The sequence below is a fragment of the Gobio gobio genome (assembly GCF_949357685.1).
Source record: "Gobio gobio genome assembly, chromosome: 16".
NCBI lineage: Eukaryota > Metazoa > Chordata > Actinopteri > Cypriniformes > Gobionidae > Gobio > Gobio gobio.
In genome coordinates, this window is record NC_137109.1 from 32,354,289 (window position 1) to 32,379,216 (window position 24,928).

The 24,928-nt window shown below is 44.9% G+C and overlaps 1 protein-coding gene across 1 annotated transcript in view; it reads left to right on the forward strand.

Annotated features, from left to right (window-relative positions):
- glrbb (glycine receptor, beta b) overlaps window positions 1–24,928 on the forward strand; it is a 34,255-nt gene continuing 9,327 nt past the window's right edge. The window contains exons 1-8 of the mRNA XM_079838295.1: window positions 1–255; window positions 2,419–2,552; window positions 2,794–2,900; window positions 6,399–6,466; window positions 14,326–14,552; window positions 18,224–18,306; window positions 18,846–18,986; window positions 19,137–19,289. Coding sequence (XP_079694421.1) covers window positions 253–255; window positions 2,419–2,552; window positions 2,794–2,900; window positions 6,399–6,466; window positions 14,326–14,552; window positions 18,224–18,306; window positions 18,846–18,986; window positions 19,137–19,289 — 916 coding nt within the window. The 5' untranslated portion in view covers window positions 1–252. The remainder of the gene's footprint in view (window positions 256–2,418; window positions 2,553–2,793; window positions 2,901–6,398; window positions 6,467–14,325; window positions 14,553–18,223; window positions 18,307–18,845; window positions 18,987–19,136; window positions 19,290–24,928) is intronic.

Genomic DNA, 24,928 nt, shown 5'->3' on the forward strand with positions numbered 1-24,928 from the left:
ACACACAAGGCTCCATCTTGGCAACCCTTTACCAATGCAATAGGACAGCGGGAATATAGAATCTTTTCAGGTTATTAGAATTGAAAAAAGATAGGAAAAACAGCCGGGAAACGCCGTCGTAATGAACGACGATTCGCGCTGACCGAGGGAACGATATAGACGGCGACTGGTCATGAAGGCTCTTTAACGACCGATTGCACTCTCAGCACGACTGGATCGAATCTGTGGAACAACAACCGTTACTATCTTGAAATGGTGAGTGAAAACACAAGTCTTAATATAAAGAAAGCGCGACCGGGCGTTTTAAATGTGAATGATGAATGGGGGGAGGCGCGACGCGCGTATTTGCTGTCATTCTGTGTTGTATTTCCCTCATCATCATCATCCCAACCCCCTCGTCGTCATGGAGGATGCTGTTGCTGTTTTCCCTCTTCCCCATATGCTGCCGTAACCCGCTTTATTTTCTATCACGCCTCAATGCAACTTCTTCAACTTGATGCTCAAGGCATCCACAGGTCGTTGTTATACCTTTACGCATTTGCATGGACATAAAATATGGGCACAATGTGAGATTGTGATGATATTTGACAATATGGGTATCATCTGTCAGGCTAAAATTATGTAATATGAGCCTAATTATGAATTTATTTTATTACTGAAAAAATAACCTTAATGTATAATGAATGTGTGTGTTTGTTTATTAATTATTTAAGTGGGCAATTGTATTTCTCTATCTATATTTTTCGTAATTTTGTTCGATAGGCAAATACTTGCGTTTTTTACTAATATATATAATTTTTTTGTATTATACATATTATTATAAAATGAATTTATATTGATATTTTATTCGGTTTAATTAGATTTGTATTTTATAAATATTTATCTTTTTAATGCTACTACTATGGAACCTTCATGATTAATAGTTGGTTTAAACTTCTGATTTAGATTTTATGTTGTAGCATATTGTGTGAAGTACAGCAGGCCTAAATTAATATACTGAACATAATACAATATATTTTCCACCCCAGTCACCTCTAATACATCATTTATCTGCTTTTCCTTAGGAAACTATAGATCTTTGTTGTAGGTCAGAGATCATGATATGAAAAATGAGCATCATGTGAACAAGTAGAACAGAGTGTTTTTTTTTTTTAAGTTGTGAATGAAGCAGTCAGACTTACTAGGGGCACACAGCCAAAAAAGAGGGTTGTTTCAATTGAATAAGGGTCAAGTTTACATAGATTTAGTCTATTGTGGAAATAAAGCAAAACCATGTCTCTCCTTCCCTTAAATTGCCTTCCATAGTAAAACATTATATCCCACTACTTGAATTTCTGTGCTTCATATGTAGACCTGCAGTCAGTGTTTGTGTGTGTCTTTCCAAGGAGGAACATTAAACTCAAATTGCCATGACCGCTGAATCAGGGAAAAGAAAGGGAATGAGAGCAAGAAAGAGATTGAGAGATCTGGAGAGATGTGAAAGAGAAACACGAGCATCTGGTGATAATAATAGTGATGGAATGAGTGAGAGATTGGAGGAGTGTGCGTGAACACTGGCCTGTTTCATTTAAGATGATGATCAATGCACTGGCGTAGAATCAGGCCTCCAGAGGTGGAGGGTGGAAGAGTCTAGACAGGGGAGTTTTCTGGCAGCGTTCCTCAGAGGGGAATTCCTCGTGCTGATTTTTCCAGTTGCTTCCTCTCCTCTACATTTTGGACAATCATCGATGGTTGTGTTTTACAGTAGGACTGTGCATGTGTACATTGTTGAATAGGTCAGTGTTTGGCGTATTTCAAACTACTAGGCATGCTAACTGTGTCTTCGCAAAGGTATTTTATATTCAGTCATTTTAAATTCAGTAATCTTGGATATTTTCTTTTGATGTACATGCAAGGATACTAATTACGGTTTTGTATCTAAAGCACGGTTTACATGGGGAAAAATTATTAATTTTTCATAGTAAATTCATTAATTGTCCTATATAATTTGTGGAAACAATGTGCTTTACTGTAGAAACACATTGTTAGACCACCCACAGTGACAGACACCCATAACCATTTTTAAAGCGGTCACGGATACAACAGAACCACATTTCCTGAGCCAACAGGCCATCAGTCTCTAAGACAGCCTGTGTGTCCTCTGAGAAAGGACGTTGTTATCCATTGAAAGCCTGGGAATATTAGTGCTCTGCTTATAAAATGTCTTTGAACAAAGACTAATATCAGAATTGTTTTTTTCTAACTGTAAAATAGTGACATAATGTGCCAATGCATTGTTCATTACAAAGACTACTGTCATGATATGCAATTTAAAAACAATAATAGTATAATGCATGTAATATACTATATGTATACTTGTGTGTGTGTGTTTTTTTACTGCATTATTTGCTCTTATTGTATGTGTTGTTTCTCTTCCAGGCTAAGGTAAGTTGCTGTAACATGAAGGTGATTTTCTTGTTGCTTATCATCTGTCTCTGGATGGAAGGAGGATTCACCAAAGAAAAATCTGCTAAGAAAGGAAAGAAGAAAGGAAAACAGGTTTATTGTCCGTCGTAAGTGTATTATTTCTTTCTTTTTTACATTTTTTATTAAACATTGCCTCTGTATTATTCTATACATTATGTTGACTTTCTGAGTAGTCAACATTGGAGCTAATGGTTGCATGTAATGGCTGTATGTAACTATCTGTCCTTCACAAAAATGAAATTACATTTTAATAAACAGATGACTGAATTTTTAAACATGAGCATGACTTATATGACCTATAACACTCTTTTTCTTTGGTCCCTTTAGGCAGCTGTCATCAGAGGACCTGGCACGGGTTCCAGCAAACACCACCAGCAACATCCTTAATAGACTTTTGGTCACCTATGACCCAAGAATCCGACCCAACTTCAAAGGTCAGTAGGCTACTTCAACTACCCTTGCAATGCCTATAATGGTACTAGGAAAAATGGGCAAGCGCAAGGAGTTTGACAAGGGTCAAATTGTGATGGCTAGACGACTAAGTCAGGGCATCTCCAAAACTGCAGCTCTTGTGGGGTGTTCCCGGGCTGCAGTGGTCAGTATCTATCAAAATTGGTCCAAGGACAAGTGGACAACCTATTGGGGCTCAAATTGCTCAAGAAGTTAATACTGGTTCTGATAGCAAGGTGTCAGAATACACAGTGCATCATAATCTGTTGCTTATGGGGCTGCATAACCGCAGACCATTCAGGGTGCTCATGCTGACCCCTGTCCACCTCCGAAAGCACCAACAGTGGGCAGGTGAGCATCAGAACTGGACCACTGAGCAATGGAAGAAGGTGGCCTGGTCTGATGAATCATGTTTTTTTACATCACGTGGATGGCCCGGTGCGTGTGTGTCTCTTACCTGGGAACACATGGCATCAAATGCACTATGGGAAGAATACAAGCTGGCAGAGGCAGTGTGATGCTTTGGGCAATGTTCTGCGGGGAAGGTCCTGTCATCCATGTGGATGTTACTTTGACATTTACCACCTACCTAAGCATTGTTGCAGACCATGTACACCCTTTCATGAAAATGGTATTCCCTGGTGGCTGTGGCCTCTTTCAGCAGGATAATGCACACTGCCACAAAGCAAAAATGGTTCAGAAATGGTTTGAGGAGCACAACGAATTTGAGGTGTTGACTTTGCCTCCAAATTCCCCAGATCTCAATCCAATCGAGTATCTCTGGGATGTGCTAAACAAACAAGTCCGATTCATGGAGGCCCCACCTTGCAACATACAGAACTTAAAGGATCTGCTGCTGACATCTTGGTGCCGGATAAAACAGCACACCTTCAGGGGTCTAGTGGAGTCCATGCCCCGACGGGTAAGGGCTGTTTGGGTAGCAAAAGGGGAACCAACACAATAATAATTTGTATGCCTATATACACTCACCTGCCTCATTATTAGGTACACCTGTTCAACTGCTTGTTAACGCAAATAGACATGGTTAAAACGATCTGATGAAGTTCAAACTGAGCATCAGAATGGGGAAGAAAGGTGATTTAAGTGACTTTGGATGTGACATGGTTGTTGGTGCCAGACGGCTTGGTCTGAGTATTTCAGAAACTGCAGATCTACTGCGATTTTAACACACAACCATAGGGTTTACAGAGAATGGTCAGAAAAAGAGAAAATATCCAGTGAGTTTTATGGGTGAAAATGTCTTTTTGATTCCAGAGGTCAGAGGAGAATGGCCAGACTGGTTTGAACTAATAGAAAAGGAACAGTAACTCAAATAACCACTTGTTACAACCAAAGTTTGCAGAAGAGTATCTCTGAACGCATAACACAACAGAAAACCACATCAGGTTCCACTCCTGTCTGAGGCAACAATTTTCGCACAATACAACCCTGTAGGCTCACCAAAATAACAATAGAAGTTTGGAAAAATGTTGCCTGGTCTAATGATTCTTGATATTTCCTGTGACATTCAGATGCTAGGGTCAGAACTTGGGATAAACCACATGAAAGCGCAGATGCATCCTGCCTTGTATTAACATTCAGGCTGGTGATGGTGGTGTAATGGTGTGGGGAATATTTTCCTGGCACATTGAGCCCCTTAGTACCAATTGAGCCTCGTTTAAACACCACAGCCTACCTGAGTATTGTTGCTGACCCATCCCTTTATGACCACAGTGGACCCATTTTCTGATGGCTACTTTAAGCAGGATAACACGCCATATCACAAAAAAAAAAAAACTGAAACAGGTTTCTTGAACATGACAGTGAGTTCACTAAACTCAAGTGACCTCTATAGTCACCAGTCTCAATCCAATAGAGCACCTTTGGCATGTGGTGGAACGGGAGATTCACATCATGGATGTGCCGCCGACAAATCTGTAGCAACTGTGTATCTGAAATCTGCTATCATGTCAATATGGACCAAAATCTCTGAGGAATGATTTCAGCACCATGTTGAATCTATGCCATGAAAAATTAAGGCAGTTCTGAAGGCAAAACGGGCTCCAATCCGCCTGGTACTAGCCAAGTGCTCCTAATAAATATTTATAATTATTATCAAGACATTGTCTTATCTATCCCAACTATCTGTCTATCTAGCAACACCCCAGAAGCCACCCAAAACACCCTAGCACCTTCTTAGAAACATTATAGCAACCACCTAGCACCCCCGAACAACTGCCTAGCTACCACCAGAACTTTAGCAGCCAACTAGAGACCACTTACCAGTGACCTAGAAACAACTCAGAACACCCTAGCAACTGCCTACCACTAGCCCAGAACATCTCAGATCAGTCTAGTAACAACTAGAATCCCATAGCAACCACCTAGAAAAAAAGTGCCTAGCAACAGCCTAACAATAATTATTAAAAAGAGGTTGTCACGTCTATCTGTCACATGACATCTATCTGTCTATTTAGCAACACTCCAGAAGCCACCACACTGCCCAGCAACCTCTCAGAATGCTCTTGCAACCACCTGCCAATGCCCTACCAACCATCGAGAACCCCCTAACAACTGCCTAGCTAACACTCAAAACGTCATAAGAACCGCCTACCTCAGCAACAGCCTAGCAACAACCCAGAATCCCCTAGCAACCACATTGCAACTGCCCAGCAACCACACAGAACACTCTTGCATCCATGTGACTTTCAGACTTAAAAATCTTCAAATTGTATTCAAACAGCACAAGGATCATCAAACTTCAAATATCTCTTCACATTTTTAGACAAGGCTTTTTCAAGACAACATTCAAAGTTTTTTTCTTTTGCTAGTATTAATATGTTCTTCTGTTTGTACTGTTTACTTATATTTGGCCTTTTCTTGTTCACTTGTTAGTTTTGCACGTTGGCATGCCCTCCTGTAAATAGATATATTTATATACAATTATTAAATAACAAATCATGTTTTATTGCATGTATATACATTGTGGCAGATGGATAATTCTAGGTTATGCTACTGTTGGCAGCCGTTCCAGATATAATGAAGCAAGTTGTAAAGAGTGAGAACCTCTGTAGCCTCCTGCTCTCTGGCATTCAGTGTAAACGTGGGCCTTGATGTGGTCTGAGTGTTAAGAGCTCACTGTATGATTCAGTGTTATTAGTCTCTATGGCCAGCCAGCTGCTCTTCATATCTGAATGAGATGAAAGCTCCTGGCAGTCATTAAAGTCAACATAATCATCTTGGGAATAGGAATAGCAGTAGTTGGAGCATTTTCCTATAATGCCATGCTTTCCATGTAGTATATATAAAGTGCAAACATATGCTTCATGGTATAAACCAAATAGTTAATGTTACCCATAATAGTCTGTGAGAAAGTGCACTGCTAAAAATGTTAGAATGACTTTTGGGGCGTCTTGTTTGATATATGTTATTGACGTGCTGTGCTGATATCTGCACTTTGTTTGTGTTTGTTTTGTTTTCAGGTATTCCTGTTGAGGATCGTGTGAACATTTTCATCAACAGCTTTGGGTCCATCCAAGAGACCACTATGGTATCACTTTTATGCACATCCATTTCTTATTATTATCAATGTTGAAAACAGTTATGTTGCTTCATAATTTTGTTAACTGTGATACATTTGAAAATTTTGCGGGATTCTTGGATAAATAGAAAGTTCAAAATAACAGCATTTCTAAATTAGAAATGAAAGTCTTTACTATCACTTTTGATCACTTTAATGCTAAATAAAGGTAGTATTTCTTTTAAAATCTTACTGACCCCATCTTCTGAAAGGGAGTGTATATAATTATTTACATATTTTCTCAACATTTGCCATTTTAAAACCAAAATATTTACACTGTAATGTAATGACAAAATCCAGTCAGGGCAAGTTATTTCCAACATGCCCGTAGGCAGGGGGGGTTCGGGGGGTTTGAACGAACCACCCCTAACTGCCAAAGGTCCAGAATTGAAGTTAGTTTTTTTTGTAATAAACAGGTGTTATTTTAAGTAATGACGGCCAATAATTCGAATCCGGACCTCTATTTTTCCGATGTGTAGGCTATAAATGTTGTGAAATAATTGCCTATAGTATTACTTTAATGCAGCAGATATTGCACAGCACCAAGATCTTCTCATCTGAGCTGCCTGCGCGGTCTGTCACCACTCGCCAACATAAAAATATTTAAGAGGACCAATCAAAACAAAGTAGGCGGGCTTTATGTTCACTGACAGTGCTGAGCGCAAATTACAGCGCGACACTTCAGTAAACGCTCATAAAGTGCGAGATAAGATGTAAGTAGCTAAATTAAACATTTCATATTTGGCAGCTGTTTTAGGAATTAAATGTTAAACTACCGATAAAAATACTCAGGCAAACTAATAAACCTTTGTCTTATTTTTAATTTAAAATGAAATAGGTATATAATATATAATTTAATGTAATCATTAGCAACTGTCAATGTGAGAGTCGGATACGAATCCGTTTTCTTGATATTATGCATACGATTAATAATGAATGTGTACATATTGTGAATTAATTTTTACAAAAAATCTTAGAAAGTGATTAATAAAAAATATTCTAAATATAAATTGACCCTATGTTTTGTTGACTGCTGTAGGAGGGGAAGAGAGGGCAAGATAAAGAGAATGAGAGAAAAAGAAAGAGTGATGGAGATGAGGAGAGAGTAGGAATTGACAAATAAGTTACTGCCCACTGACTTAGTTTTAAAGCCATTTCTCATAATTTTTTTGGCATTCAAACGTCTTAAAATGCACATATGTAGATCAGAGAAATCAAAATTTTCTAGGGGGAGAATGCCCCCGAACCCCCCTAACTAACTAGGGTGTGTGTGTGTGCGCAGCAAAGTAGCCTATAGGCCACATAATTAAAGCACCTTTGTTAATGTAAATTTAGTGACTTGTTCAAAACTTCATGTTTCACAACATGAAGCGTCTCGTTTATGTATGTAACCCTCGTTCCCTGAAGGAGGGAACGGAGACGTACTGACAGACGAATTGAGATCTGTCTTCAGAGACCAATCTACTTCGAGTGTATTAGAAACGAGCCAATTGTATTGGCATGCGGTCCACGCACCGCGGGTATAAATACAGAAGTGGAGTACCGCATATTGCTTTTCCAACTGAGGAGCCGAAGAAGTGACTCGGCCCTTCAGCAGAAGCACAGCACCTGGCGACGGGACGTAGGGGAACGAGGGTTACATACGTAACCGAGACGTTCCCTTTCAGTCGGTCATGTTCGACGTACATCGGAACTGACCGACGAATTGGGATCCCTACCAACACGCCAGGGATGCTGGCCCTTCCAGCGCCCTGCCTGAGCTCGCTGGACCACTCCTATGTTGGAGTGGGAGTCAGGGCTCCCGCCAGGGAAGGTCAGTCACTGCTGTTCCTGCAAAACCCACTCAGCGTGACTACTGGATAACGCTGGGAAAGCGTGCCCGTCTCACGAGATAGACCGCTGCGGAGCCCCGTCCTCCTAAGGAGGAGAGGTGGAGAATACTCATAAGGACTAACCTAGCAGGGTAGTGCAACATATGGCAGTCTCTGGGGTGGATCCAACCTGGTTCCAGGGGGGAAAGAACACACCCAGAGACGACAGAGCGGGCTCTGTCAAGGGAAAGACACGGGACTAGCCGAGGAGGGTAGCTGGTACCGTGGAGAAACACATATGGGGTCGCCGAGAGGGAACCAACACATATGGAACCCAGCCTACACACACGTTCCACAAGCATACGGGTGCAGGCCTGGCGTCAGACACCTAAGGGGTGACAGAGGAGCTTGACAGGGTTCACCATTTCTGGGGAACACAACTGGAGAAGATAAACGCACGGATCTGGCCAGAAGCGGGAGTGGCGTTGCAAGCCGACACAGGAACGGGTACTTCGCGTCTACCGGCCGTTGGAGGCGAGTACACGGGAAGAAACCAGCCTCACATGGAGGCTATAGAATCTAGCGAATGTGTTAGGTGTCGCCCAGCCCGCAGCGCTACAAATGTCTGTCAGCCGAGGTGCCTTGAGCCAACGCCCAGGAGGAAGCTACACTCCTTGTGGAGTGCGCTCGCAGCCCGAACGGGCAAGGCACGTCTTGCGATTGGGACGCTAAGACGATAGCATCCACTTTCCAGTGGGCTAACCTTTGCTTGGAGATAGCCTTTCCCTTCTGCTGGCCTCAGTAACAGACGAAGAGCTGCTCTGAGGTCCTAAAGCTTTGAGTCCGGTCGATGTAAGCGCGAAGAGCATGGGCGGGACATAAAGCCAGGGCTGGGTCTGCCTCCTCCGTGGGCAGCGCTTGCAGGTTCACTACCTGGTCCCGAAAGGGAGTGGTAGGAACCTTGGGCACGTATCTGGGCCGGGGTCTCAGGATGACGTGAGAATCAGCCGGTCCAAATTCTAGGTACGATTCGTTGACCGAAAGTGCATGCAGGTCCCCTACCCTCTTGATTGAGGCCAACACAATCAGGAGCACTGTCTTCATGGACAGGATGTTTAGCTCTACAGACTACAAAGGCTCGAATGGAGGACCCTGAAGTGCTCTGAGCACCAGGGCTAAATCCCAAGAGGGTTCCCGAGGATGAACGAGGAGGATTTAGTCTCCTCGCACCTCTAAGGAACCTGACGATCAAGTCGTGCTTCCCAATGGACTTATCAGCTACTGCATCGTGATAAGCCACTATCGCTGCAACATACACTTTAAGGGTGGAGGGAGACAGCCTTCGCTCCAACCCATCCTGCAGGAAGGAAAGCACAACGTTGATTGAACACCTTCAGGGGTCTTCGCGGCGGGAAGAACACCAGTCAATGAACAGGTTCCACTTCAGAGTATAGAGGCGCCGGTCGGCTCGTAGAGGTGAAGTCGCCACTCTCCCGGAAGTGTGGACTGACGAGAGAGCTCATCGGCTGTCTAGTTCAGCACAGCAGGGATGTGAATGGCCCGAAGCAACCTCAGATGCTTCTGACTCCACAGGAGCAGATGGCGGGTGAGCCGGAGCATGCAACGGGAGCATAGACCACCCTGTTGGTTGATGTACGCAACGGCCGCAGTGCTGTCCGTACGGACCAGTACGTGTTGGCCCTGAAGCGGCTTCTTGAGCCGGGCCAGGGCAAGACGTACCGCCTGAAGCTCTAGGCAATTGATATGCCAATCCAGCTGGGGCCCCGTCCACAGACCCAAAACTGCATGCCCATTGTACGTGGCCCCCCAGCCCGTGGACGAGGCATCCGTGAAGACCACGGCATGCCTGGACACTTGTTCTAAGGGCACTCCCGCCCGTTGAAACGAAGGGTCTGACCACGGGCTGAAAGTTTGGTGACAGTACGGGGTAACTGAGACCTGGCACTTGCCGCTCTGCCACGCCTATCTGGGGACTCGGTCGTGTAGCCAGCGTTGAAGCGGTCTCATATGAAGCAATCCGAGCGCCGTTATCACGGCTGCAGATGCCATATGCCCCAGGAGCCTCTGAAAGAATTTTGAACGTATTCAAGCAGTTCAACACTGACTGGACCAGCTCCTCTGTGAGGCGCACAGTCCGGTTGACCGAATCCAGCTCCATGCCGAGACAAGAGATCCTCTGCGTGGGACAGAGTTTGCTCTTCTCTCGGTTGACCCAAAGGCCAAACAGGCTGAGGTGACGGAGCACCAGGCCCCTGTGTTCGCACAACTGCTCTCGAGACTGGGCATGTCTAAGCCAGTCGTCGAGATAGTTGAGGATGCGAACGCCGTATTCTCGGAGTGGAACAATGGCTGCCTCCACGACTTTCGTGAAGACGCGGGGCAACAGGGACAGCCCGAAGGAATCGCGAACTGAATCGCGTAGCCGAGTCTGATAGTACGGATGAGCCAGCGAAACTGCTCTGAGAACGTGGGTACCGCTGGACTCCGGAGAGCCAGCGGCAGGACAGAGACCGAAAAATATTCAACCCCCGGTCCCCCTCCGGGGGAGGGAGGGGTGTGGACACCGTCTCCCTGAGCAGTTCCCCTCTTGCTGGGCTGCCCGTTTCAGGGCCGCTTGCCCTTGTGTTTGCCAGCGGACTTCGCGGGACCCTGGATGGGTTGGGCGCCTCCCTTGCGCCAGGTCACCTGCTGTCTGGGTGGAGGCTGCTGCTTGGCTTAGCAGGGGCGGAGGTGGACACAGCGACAAGCAGATGGAGGCGCTGCGGCCGACGACTGGGTGGAGGCAGCAGCTGGTCGTCGGGGCAGGATGTTTTTTTTTCCACCTCCATCTGCTTCTTGGCCACCAAGAACTGCTGGGCGAAGTTCTCGATGGCGTCGCCGAAGAGGCCAGCCTGACAGACAGGGGCTTTGAGGAACCGAACTTTGTCAGGCTCCCGCATATCTGCCAGGTTTAGACCCAGCTTCCTGGACCACTAGTGTGGACATCGCCTGACCCAGGGAGCGTGCAGTGACTTCCGTCACCCGGAGAGTGAGGTCCATCACCGCACGCAGTTCCTGCATAACCCCTGGGTCGGGACTACCCTTGTGCATGCAGGACAGAGGGCAGTGAGAGAGGGAAAAAATTTATACAGATTATGGCCCTTTTGGTGTTCCATATTTTGACACCAAATAGTTCCACACTGCTAAAATTTTCCGATGCACATCCAGGCAGCCACCCAGGAAAGCATGGCTGTCAACTCTGAATCTGATTCCGTCAAATGAGGACAGGAAACAACCGCATCCAGAAACACACTGTTTGAATGACATCTTGAAAAAGACGCAGGGTCAAACCGTGTTGCTCTTTTTAGAAGAAAATGCTCTTTTAGAAGTGCTGAAGCACTCAGGGAGATGACCGCGGCTCACAGCAGTCCGATTACTAGCCTGCGTGTGAGCACTCAAAGAATGGAAACGCCCAGCCAACCAACACAGGAACAAGTGTATGTTGCAGCGGCCACTCGCTGACTCGCGAGCGTCACACCAGCACCCAGGTAAGAGAGCGATCCTCCTCGAGACTCATTTAAACACTCTTCACAGAAACAGCTTGATACAGCAAACTGTTTGGCTCCGAAGTTATAAGCAATATGCGGTACTCCACTTCCGTATTTATACCCGCGTTGCGGGGCGGTGCGTGGACCGCATGCCAATACAATTGGCTCGTTTCTAATACACTCAAAGTAGATTGGTCTCTGAAGACAGATCCCAATTCGTCGGTCAGTTCTGACGTACGTCGAACGTGACCGACTGAAAGGGAACAAACATGCTTCTAGTTTTGTCATGTGAATTTGTGATTTAAACTTTGTGGGGAAGTTTTAATTATCAATGCCAAATAACAGTGTGTTTGGACTGAAAAAGGTGGTACATGATATTGTTTAGTAATTTGACAACATTGTAGTAAATATTATGTGAAAAAGGTACACTTTTTGGAAAAAAGAACCCCCTCCCCCTTTCACTAGGCTGGCTACGGGCCTGTCCAATCAATCAATTTCTTTGTAAAGTGCCCGGAATATTGATATGATTATCAAAAGAAGTTGGACAGAAATCTGTTAAAAAGTGGCATTTGTCATATCAATTATTCACAATTTTTGATGACACATTGACTGTGTCCGAAATCGCATACTCTCTTGAGTAGGAACTTATTTTGAGTAAGTAATTAATTCACGACTCCTAAAAAAGTATGTTCTATGAATGTGTGCAGTATGAATGTAAAAAGGACGTACTGTATTCGTCATTTTGCCCTTATCATGTGATACCAGCGTCAGTTGCGTCGCTTTACTGCCATTCACAAATCCTCTCCTGTTGCCTCATGGGATAGTAAAGTGTCCATCATATGCATAAGGTCATACAGTTACTTTCTGACAATACTCTTTATGAGTACTGTGAATTCAGACATACTGTACTTCTTTTGTCACATACTGTTTTTCGCCTACTATATAGTAGGGAAGTATGCAATTTTGGATGCTCTACCTTTTGTTGTCCAACTTTTGACCATATATTTTCCTCAGTTGTATTCTGCTGTTTTCTTTTCTTACTTTCACTATTTATTTTCATCTTCTGTTTTTTTAAATGTCATTGATGCTAAAATCAATAATTAGATCGAAAGAACACAGATAAGTCTGTAAAACAACAACAAAAACAATAGCAAAGTGTAGTTTTAAAAATGTCCGATTTTCAGGGGAAACTCCTACCAGACAGATGATTGGATTCATGACTGTGTGCTTTATTTTGGGCTCACTATGTTTACTTAACACTCCACCAGGGGTAAAAATCAGCTCCAGACCCCACAATCTCACGTCTGGCTCTTTATGAGCAGTGACACCCATAAACAACCCATCATGCCAGAGTGTCTTAGATCACCTCTGGAGAAAATATTTCCCCTGGAAAGACATCAGAGGGCTGTGTTTTTTGCCCAGCACTGCATGGTGTCATAGGTTGAATATAGTTTGCAGTCAGTTCTACAGGAGCATTGCGTGACACCAGGCATTGGAAATAAGGTCCCACTTTGTTGTTGCATCATTCTGCTGTGGTTAACTTTAATATGCACAGGTGGCATGAGGCAGAAATACAAAAAGGCTATTCATAACCTCTCCAGAGACCTAACTAGTAAGAAACAGGCCACTTTGCCCACCACAGCTTATTTAGCACTTTATTAACATTTGGACAAGTCTGACAAAACAACACTTGTAAATATGACACAATGCCATCCATGGTGTGTGTAATACATCCTGAATGTTTCTGGTCAGAGCACTGAACTAAAAACAGGACATACCAAGATGTGAATCATACACGCAGAGACAACACCCGAAAAACACTTAGGAACCAAATTCACTTGACTCAGTAGTGCAGCTGTAGTGTGGCCATTTTATTTGGCATGTCATCTGTCTTCACAGTATCAGTGCTAGCAAAACAAGCTCCACTAGAAAATGCCACTTCAAAGACTTTTGCTCACGCAAGCCGGCAGGGAAGCTGGGGCCAATCTGACTTAACGAACCCTGTCTTTTCCCCAGTGTAGGTGTTCATATACAGCGCAAGCCCTCATTGCAGCACCCGCTGCACGCCTCTGATGTTTGCGATAGATGGAAATGTAAATAGGAGCAGCTCTGAGCGTCGCAGCTGTGCGACTTCAATGCCAGCCTTTATTGGAGCCTAGATACTTCAGAGACAAGCGTTTTTTAAAACATCACTCAGAGGTCGTGAGAAATGCTGGTTGCCATGACGATGCCTAAGACACCTGGGCTCCTCTGACACCCTAAGGACTAATGTGCTGTTTTTGTGTCCAAGGCAAGGCTTCTCACAGTTCCTGTCACCTAACACAAAGACAGGTGTCAGCCCTCCTAACTACCGCCCACCCACTCAGAATCAAGTTTTTGGTGTCACAAAATAGTTGATTTTTTTTTAGGTTTGATTCAGTTCAACAGATTTGTGTAAACTTTAATGGATATTTGGGCCTGTATTTTATAGGACTATCGTGTCAACATCTTCTTGAGACAGCGCTGGAACGACCCCAGGCTCCGACTTCCTCAGGACTTCAAGTCGGACTCGCTCACCGTTGACCCAAAGATGTTCAAATGCCTCTGGAAACCCGATCTTTTCTTTGCCAACGAAAAGAGTGCTAATTTTCATGACGTTACTCAGGAGAACATCCTGCTCTTTATCTTCAGAAACGGAGATGTACTCATCAGCATGAGGTGAACTTTAATGCTCTCTTCCTGCAAAGCACCCAACCTGTCTTTGTGGATGGTGACAAATGAGGTCTAAATGCTGGTAACACCTACTCACATTATTTACCACAGCAGACACAAGAGTTTATCAGATGTCAAGGCCTTTTAAAGTGGAACAAATTACCAGGCAGGAGTTTAATCGGAAGGTGTTGAAATTAATGTGTCAGCCAGGTTCATAAATTCATGGAAGCCTGTTTCCGAGAGATAATATATACAATTGTGATACACAGTTTAAAATAAGATACAATGTCCACACTGTGAGAAATTAAGTCACAAAAGTGTGAGGTTGTATTTTGTAATGTTTTGGAAATAAGTCTATTATGCTCATCAAGGCTGCATTTATTTGATTAAAAAATACAAATATAATAAATAAATAATAATAAATAAAGTCGTCAGTCACATGATCCTACAGAATCCATTCTAATATGCGGATTTGGTTGTCAAGAGACATTTATTTTTATAATCACAGTTGAAAACAGTTATGTTGATTAATATTTATGTGGAAGCCGAGAACAGATTCTGATCAAAAGAACAAATTTTATGTAATCTTTTTGTAAAAATATGAAATTCTTTACTATCACTTTTGATAATTTTTTTATGATGATTCAAAATATTTATTTTAATTTAAAAAAAACTTATATTAGAATGTTTGTGTATATAAAGTCACATTGTGGGATTACAAATTGCAATGAATTAACTCAATGAGAAGACAAAAATACCTTATTACCTATATACATATATTACTCTGAGACAGAAATAGGCTTCCATACAAATTTGAGTATTGATACAACAAAACTCAAAGTATCATAAAGTACATGTTTGAATGACAGGGAGCATAGTGATTGAACCCTCCTAGGAGCTCTTCTTAATGCTTTTAATAAACCTCAGGGGACTTAAAGTGATCTGACAATCGGAGATTTGATACATCTGTTGACCCTAGAATTTCACTTCACCACTGACACCTAAATTACAGCTCCTCCTGCTGTAATCCCATGTGTAATCTGATCCCATGTGAAAGTGCAGTCCTTTAGTAGTGGTGGACACCTCTAGTCATTATCTTTCCATGGCTTTATCTACAGATCCTGCTGAGTGAATGAATCTCTCAGTGTCTTCTAGAAGTCAGTGACCACACCTGCAGTAGATCTGCCCTGTAGATTTTTTTTTTATTTTTAGTAAAGGCTTATCAAAACAGATTTGATAGAAAACAGAATTAAACAAACAGGTATTTATAAAGGTAAACAATTCCACAGGTCGTATGCTTTAAACAAATGTGAGTTGTTACTGTGATCACCATACCAGCCGTGCATTGGACATGGTCCAGTTTAGCGTAAAGATAAAATCTAAACACTGGCACAGAGCCATTTCAGTCTGGATGTGAAGTGTTTCTAAGAGCATCACGTTTTGTTCTGTTATGTCTGAGGCAAATGTATTTTTTCATAGTGTTTTTCCATGCCACCCATATCACCGCTTGAGCTGGGTGGTCTTCAGTGAGCCCTTTCTCACTTTTGGCATTGGCCCAGGATGCCTTGCTCTGTCTCTGGGTATGTGTGTGGCAAGGGATTACTGTCTTAATGAGAGTCTTTCAAAAAGAAACAAGAGTGTTTATTTCGTATTATACCTCCCTGAAACTAATTCTGCCTTTACTCGTCCATTGACCTTCAACTTCCTCCTTATATGTACATTACCTTTTTTAATGTCTTTCTTATCTCTTTTTCTCAATGACACACCTTATAGCCCTTCTTATCCCTTTGCTCCATAACCTATTCTTTCCGAGCTTCCAGTATACTGGAGAAAAATTATTTAATATTTTTGTTTCGGAACATGCTTACATGTCATTTGTGAAAGGATTTATTTATTTATTTATTTATTTATTTATTTATTTATTTATTTATTTATTTATTTATTTATTTATTTATTTATTTATTTATACCATTGACACTATACATATGTCATATTACACATATGGAGTTGGCCCACCCTTTGCAGCTATAACAGCTTCAACTCTTCTGGGAAGACTTTACACAAGGTTTAGGAGTGTGTTTATGAGAATTTTTAACCTTTCTTAGAAGCGCATTTGTGAGGTCAGGCACTGATGTTGGACGAGAAGGCCTGGCTCGCAATTTCCGCTCTAATTCATCCCAAAGGTGACCTATCGGGTTGAGGTTAGGACTTTGTGCAGGCCAGTCAAGTTCCTCCACACCAAACTTGCTCATCCATGTCTTTATGGACCTGCTTTGTGCACTGGTGTGCAGTCAAATTGGAACAAAAAGGGGAGCATGAAATTGTCCAAATTGCTGAAGCATTAAGAGTTCCTTTTACTGGAACTAAGGGGCCAAGCCCAACCCCTGAAAAACAACCCCACACCATAATCCCCCCTCCACCAAACTTTACACTTGGCACAATGCAGTCAGGCAATTACCGTTCTCCTGGCAACCGCCAACCCCAGACTCGTCCATCGGATTGCCAGACAGAGAAGTGTGATTCGTCACTCCAGAGAGCACGTGTCCACTGCTCTAGAGTCCTGGATATATGTGCTTGATTTTATACACCTGTGGCCATGGAAGTGATTGGAACATCTTAATTCAATGATTTGGAGGGGTGTCCCCATACTTTTGGCAATATAGTGTATATAAACACCAAATTGTATAAAACAAGTACATATAAAATTATTTTCACATATATATTTATTTATGTCAGAATAATATCATATGTTATATGCTTTAGTCAGTTTGTTGGACATTGGATAAAGTCACCTTCCTGGAAACTGCTTTTTGCCACTTAATACATAGCAATTATTTTTTTTTTTGCTGCTAAATATTGTTTGGAGCAGGATATTATGATGGATACAATGTTTGTTTTCAAGGGGAATCTTTATTTTGCATCTTTGTTTGTCCCTCTGTCTTTTCCCGCCTGACCCCATCTTACATCTTAACCCTTGTCTCTCTCTTCCTCTCCGATAATTTGTATAACACACCATAAAGATACATCTTAAACAAAAACAGATCTTAGAAGGAAGCGTTCATTCTCTCTAACCTCTCCCAGGCCTTTACAAAAATATCTTGGCACGGCGCTTCAGTTGCTTGCCTTGCACTCAAGTGCTGTGTGGCCCCGCTGGTGCAAAAAGTAGCTCTTTGCTGCATCTGAGACTGTGCTTGTCAGATTATGATAGAAAACCAAAAAGCTTTCATGTGTTAATGGTGTTTTAAATAAATATGCCTGGGTGTGAATGCTGTGCACAAAAAGGGAACTCTATGAAGAATTTATTCTACTGTTGGGAAAGACATTTAATATCTGCGGCATCTATGAAATTGGTTAAATTTGGATTGACTTTCAAGTGATGCAATCTGGTGATAAAATAGTCTTCGCAAAAAATCTTTGCAAGGTTGCTGAATATATAAGTGAATGTTTCAGCATGAAGCTTCAAATGCAGTCAGTGGAATCTGTTATTTTTCAATTTTACTGTCCATGGTTTTGAAATTAAACATTTAACAAGCTCAAATGGGTATGCTGTTCAGGTGTCCACAAACAGTTGGTCATAAAAATAAAATAAAATGCCTCATTCCAAATTACTACCCTGATTCAAACTAACCAAGCTGCTGCATGATTCATTGTCTTAAATGTATCGTTTCTCTTTACAGGTTGTCCGTGACCCTCTCTTGTCCACTGGACTTGACTCTCTTCCCCATGGACACCCAGCGATGCAAAATGCAGCTTGAGAGCTGTATGTAAATATGAATAAGATAATTAAGTATTTAGAAGAATATAATAGAAGTTAAAAAAAATAAATAATTACAAAACTTAAGAGTTCCCACAGACATGAAAAACTTGGAAATATGAAGGAATTTTCAATTTTACTAGACCTAAAAAGGTCAAGAAAATTTGTCATATCAAAAAAAAGAAAAAAAAAGGAAAGGAAAATGTAAAGTATCCATAGTCTATATTGCATTTAATGTCGCACTGACAAAAAAAAAAAAAAAACATACAATAGTTTTACTTAGGTGTTGTTAAACAGCACAATTCAGCCATAAGGAACAACTGCTTATATTTCATTAAAAATGTAATGATATATTTCATTAATAATATTTAATTGGCTAGAAAGTGTGCCTAAATAATGTTAAAAAAAAAATCCTTATTTCGTAATCTCGAGGACTCAAAAGTCATAGAAAAGCATATTTAAATCTCTGACGTATGAAGCTAGAACCACAGGTATTATTGTTATTTGTAGTGTTATTATTAATTTCTGTGTGTGTGTGTGTGTAGTTGGCTATACTACAGATGACCTGCAGTTCATGTGGCAGTCTGGTGACCCCGTACAGATGGAAGAGATTGCTCTGCCTCAATTCGATATTAAACAAGAGGACATTGAATATGGCAACTGCACCAAGTTCTACGCAGGGACAGGTAAAAGCTTTTCACTTTTCATGAATGGCACTAAATGTGTGCATAAGCTCTCTCTCCGGTCTAGTTGAAGAGGTAGCCATTAGATGCGATTCCACAATAAATGTACGTGTTTGTCCATTTAAAGCAACCTTTTGAACTGTTGTATGATAGGCTACTACACGTGTGTGGAGGTGATTTTTACTCTGAGGAGGCAGGTGGGCTTCTACATGATGGGTGTGTATGCGCCCACCCTGCTCATCGTCGTCCTCTCCTGGCTCTCCTTTTGGATCAACCCTGACGCCAGCGCTGCCCGTGTGCCTCTGGGTACTTTTTCCAATCATCAGTCCTGCCACATGCATCAGCACCTCATCTCATGTCTCTGTGGAGTCCTGTACCCCCATAAACAACCCCATCCTTTACATTTTTCATTCCCCGTTTTCACCAATATAACATCCACCAATGAATCTTTTCAATGCTGCTCATTTCACATCAGTGCAGGAGGTTTAGGGTGATCGTTTTTATCCCCTACAGCACTAGCTTCTTTTCATCAATTGCTTACCTAAAGGCATCTCCAAGGAAATGTAATGCATGTCCAGGATATTTCCATCCGCATCAGCTGTAGGCAACAGACATTTTTCACTATTGGAACCACAGAGGTCAGTGAAAGAAGATTATCTGAGATGCGATGAAGATTACACGAGATGCCGTGTGACAATTTCTTGTGTTTTCCAAGTATAGCCTGATATTGCTGATAAATGCATGTACTGTTTTCTTGGAACATGCTTATCCTGTTCTGTTTCATGGGTGGACATTACAAAATGTCTGCAAATCCTCTGCCGTGATTTGGTTACAATTGGATTTTTTTGCGATTCCATTGGTGATGCCATACCACCACCATTCTGTCCAAACTGTTGTCCTTGTCGCAGTATAACGTGATTACATCAAGTATCATCTCAAAATGCCACTGTCCATGGTCTGATACCATTTCAGGTCAGTCATTTTATGCAGTTTGTGAGTGTTTGGTTTGTATGTGTGTGTGTCATTTTGATTATACACAGGGTTATATGGAATCTACTGATACACAAACTTTGTGGGGAAATCTGCAGAATAAATTTAAATATTTAACTCTTTCCGCGCCATTGACAGCATTTTCCCGCAATCTATGTTTTCTCTGTTATATGTTAGGGGGCGCTATTACACATCTTCTGAACGGCGTGGTGACAAATCAGGGTCCTTCTCGAAATTGGGTCTCTGTTACTCCAAGCGATCCATTTGGCTCAAATTAATTTTAATAGATAATTTCTTTAGCACCTGATTACAATTCCTACAAAATCATGTTATGATAAAGGCTGTTTGAACTACGTTATAATGAACATTAATGTTTTTGTTAGTTAGCTTATGTACAAGCATAGCATACAGATACCTGATTAGCCTAATAGCTTAGTTTATTCACGCATTTAAACTTAATTTACAGGAAGTCTTTGACAAAAAATAGATTTTTTCAGATTTTTGTTCAAAATGTTTTTTTATTAAATATATCCACATTCAAGTGTTGATTAAAAAACGAATGCATGAGTCTAGAATAGAACAAAATATTCTGGGGGCCATGACATTTTTGTGAAAATTATCAAAAAGGCTGGCGCTGACTGGAAACTTGACCTGGAAAACGTCTCGGTTACGTATGTAACCCTCGTTCCCTGAGGAGGGAACGGAGACGTACGTTAGTGACTAACGAATGGGGGGGTTTCGCTTAGAAGCCAATCATCTTCTTCGTATTCAACAGCGCCCAATGGCAGTGCCAATGCCATGGGCATGCGGAATTTGCATGCGTAACTCCGCCCCACCTCGTGGGTATATCAGGAAGTACGCTGGCAACATCGCATTATGTTACTGCTGCAGGAGCCAAGACTGAACTCCGCGTTCCAGGCAGCACAGCTGACGTGGCAAAGGAAACGTACGTCTCCGTTCCCTCCTCAGGGAACGAGGGTTACATACGTAACCGAGACGTTCCCTTTCGTTCAGTCACTACGACGTACGTTAGTGACTAACGAATGGGGGATCCTATTCAACAACGCCACTCAACTGTCATCCAGTGCCCTGCGTAAGTGTGAGACCTGCCACTTAAGGCCGTAGGACTCCCACTTATCACAGGAATACCAAGGTACACTGGGAAGCATATCCCAGTGAGGGAATGCCAAGATGCCTACCGTAGGGAGGACTTAGAGAATACACATATGACCCGCTGAGGGTTGCATGTGGAAGATCTCTAGGGTACCAGCCGAAGGTGGATTTTTAACCCTAGGGGTGGCAGGGACTTGCCAAGGGAAAGACACCTGCTCACTGAGGAGGCTTACGGTGGGAATACTCGTGTGGGGGTCGCCGGAGGGGAACCATGCACACGGAGCACCTGGCCGGACATGAGGGTCTGGGCTCGAAAGGGCAGACTGAACTGATGTGGGCGTAAGCAGTGCTGGAGGAGCTCAGGGCTCTCGGGGAGCTCACCTGAGGAAAATATCGCACGTATCCAGTCCTGGGAGTGGAATGGCGAGCAAGCGAAGACACCTGAGCCTGGCCCATTACCGGCCACCCGTAGGGGCGAGTACATAGTCGGACACTGGCTCCACTCGGAGATTGTAGAATCTGGCGAATGTGTTGGGTGTCGCCCAGCCTGCAGCTCTGCAGATGTCTGTTAGCGAGGCGCCATGCGCTAGAGCCCAAGAGGAGGCCACACTCCGGGTGGAGTGTGCCCTCACACCAAGGGGACATGGTCGGCCTTGCTGCTGGTATGCCAAAACAATGGTGTCCACTATCCAGTGAGACAACCTCTGCTTTGAGAGAGCGCTTCCCTTCCGCTCTCCACCATAACAGACAAAGAGCTGGTCTGAGGTCCTGAAACACTGCGTCATGTCTACGTAGGCGCGGAGAGCGCGTACTGGACAGAGCAATGCCAAGGCTGGGTCTGCCTCCTCCAAAGGCAGCGCTTGCAGGTTCACCACCTGATCTCGGAACGGAGTGGTAGGAACCTTGGGCACATATCCGGGCCGGGGTCTCAGGATCACGTGAGAGTTAGCCGGCCCGAACTCAAGGCACGCTTCGTCAACCGAAAATGCTTGCAGGTCCCCGACCCTCTTAAGCGAGGCCAATGCGGTCAGCAGAGCCGTCTTCATAGACAAGAACTTAATCTCGGCCGACCGCAAAGGCTCAAAGGGAGGCCTCTGCAGAGCACTTAAGACTACTGAGAGGTCCCAAGAGGGAACGAGAGGAGAGCGAGGAGGATTCAGTCTCCTCGCCCCCCTCAGGAACCTGATGATCAGGTCGTGCTGACTTACCTTTTTGTCTCCCAGGAGATCGTGGTAGGCAGATATTGCGGCCACGTACACTTTAAGGGTGGAGGGAGACAGCCTTCGCTCCACCCCCTCCTGGAGAAACGATAGCACGGACCCGATCGGGCATTTCCAGGGGTCTTCTTGGCGGGAAGAGCATCATGTGACGAAGAGGTTCCACTTCAACGCGTAGAGACGTCGAGAGACTCAGCTCTAGCGGAAGTGATGGTAGCGACCACCGCAGGTGGAAGGCTACTCAAACCTACCGTGTCCCGTCCAGAAGCCACACGTGGAGCTTCCAGAACGCTGGACGCGGGTGCCAAAAGGTGCCCCGTCTCTGAGTAAGGAGGTCCGGTCTCAGAGGAATAGGCCAGGGAGGGGCTGTCGCAAGGAGTAAGAGTTCTGGGAACCAGGTCTGGCCGTGCCAAAGCGGGGCGACCAAGACGACCTGCTCCTTGTCCTCCCTGATCTTGCACAGTACCCGTGCAAGAAGGCTCACTGGGGGAAACGCATACTTGCGTAGCCCTGACGGCCAGCTGTGCGCCAGTGCATCCGTGCCGAGGGTGCCCTCGGTCAGGGAATAATACAGGGAGCAATGGGAAGAGTCCTGGGAGGCAAACAGATCTACCTGTGCGTCGCCGAACCGTTCCCATATCAGCTGGATCGTCTGGGGGTGGAGTCTCCACTCTCCGGGGAGAGGCTGAAACCGTGAGAGCTCGTCGGCTGCACAGTTCAGGTCTCCAGGGATGTGGACAGCACGAAGGGACCTCAGGCGCTTCTGACTCCACAAAATGAGATGGCGGGCGAGTTGAGACATACGGTGGGAGCGTAGACCGCCCTGGTGGTTGATGTAACCTACTACGGCCGTGTTGTCTGTCCTGACTAGCACATGTTGACCCTTCAGCAACGCTCGGAAGCGGTGCAGGGCGAACCGTACAGCCAGTAACTCGAGGCAATTGACATGCAGAAGGCGCTGGGGTCCTGTCCAGGAGCCCGCGGCTGCTTGTCCATTGCACATGGCACCCCAGCCCGTGGATGATGCATCTGTTGTCACAACAACATGCCGGGAAGCTCGTTCTAAGGACACTCCGGTCCGTAGAAACTTGAGGTTCGACCACGGGGTGAGTGTCTGTAAGCAGGCCCGGGTCACTGGGACCCGGAGCGTGCCAGACCGCCATGCCCATCTCGGGACTCGATCGCGTAGCCAGTGCTGAAGCGGTCTCATATGAAGCAATCCGAGCGGCGTTACCGCGGCTGCAGATGCCATATGCCCCAGGAGCCTCTGAAAGTGTTTCAGTGGAACCGCACTCTTGCCCTCGAGTTGTCGAAGGGAAGTCAGCAGAGACTGTGCGCGCTCGCTCGAAAGCTGCGCGCACATGGCGACCGAGTCGATATCCATACCGAGAAAAGAGATCCTCTGCGCGGGGCAAAGTTTGCTCTTCTCCCAGTTGACCCGAAGGCCCAGACGGGCTAGGTGATGGAGCACCAAATCTCTGTGTCCGCAAACCTGCTCTCGAGAGGGACCCAGTATGAGCCAGTCGTCGAGGTAGTTCAGGATGCGGACCCCGTGCTGCCGAAGGGGCGCAAGGGCTGCCTCGGCAATCTTCGTAAAGACGCGAGGGGACAGAGATAGCCCGAATGGTAGAACCGCGTACTGATATGCCCGCCCCTCGAAAGCAAACCGTAGGAACGGTCTGTGTCGAGGCAAAATGGAGACATGGAAGTAGGCGTCCTTCAGGTCGATCGCTGCAAACCAATCGTGTGGACGAACGCATTCGAAAAGGCGTTTCGCTGTCAACATCTTGAACGGAAACCGGTGAAGGTAACGGTTCAAGACGCGCAGGTCCAGGATTGGCCGTAGCCCACCGGTCTTTTTGGGTACAATGAAGTACGGGCTGTAAAACCCGCAATTCATCTCGGCTGGAGGGACAGGTTCGATCGCACCCTTCGCCAGTAGGGTGGCAATCTCCGCTCGCATGACGGGGGCGTTGGCCCCGATCATGGTGGAGCGGACTCCCCGGAAGCAGGGAGGAACCTGCGCGAACTGAATCGCGTAGCCGCGCCTGATGGTCCGCTCGACCCAGCGGGACAGCCCTGGAAGCTGAAGCCAGACATCCAGAAACTGCACCAGCGGGGTCATACGGTGTACAGACGTACCCGGTGTGGGCTTGCAGCGATGCAGCGTCACCGGCCCGGACATGGGAGGCTGTGGGGCGTCCCGGTGCGGGGGCACGGTTGACAGCTGTGTCCTGACAGAGGAGACCAGGGAAGGACGCACGTTCCACTGGGGTCTGCTCTGCCAGGAGGCTGGCGACAGAGTGGGATGCGAGTGGCGGGACCCGTGGGTGGCGCGCACCGTCATCACCGGACTCTGTGGGCTCAGGGATGGGAGTGTTAATTCTTTCTTTGACCAACATAGGGTGCTGCTGACCCGGGGGCCAGCAGCTGAACAAAGGATTCTCCCCCGGCCCTCCACCGGGGGAAGGAGTGGTCCTGCTACCATCTCCTCGAAAGAATTTCCCATCCCTGAGCCGTCCGTCTCAGGAGCGCCGCTTGGCCTGGCGTTTAGCGGGGCGCGGGGCGGCCTGAGGGGACTTGGACGCCTTCCTACGGCTTCCTCCGCGACCCGGCCCGGGTGAA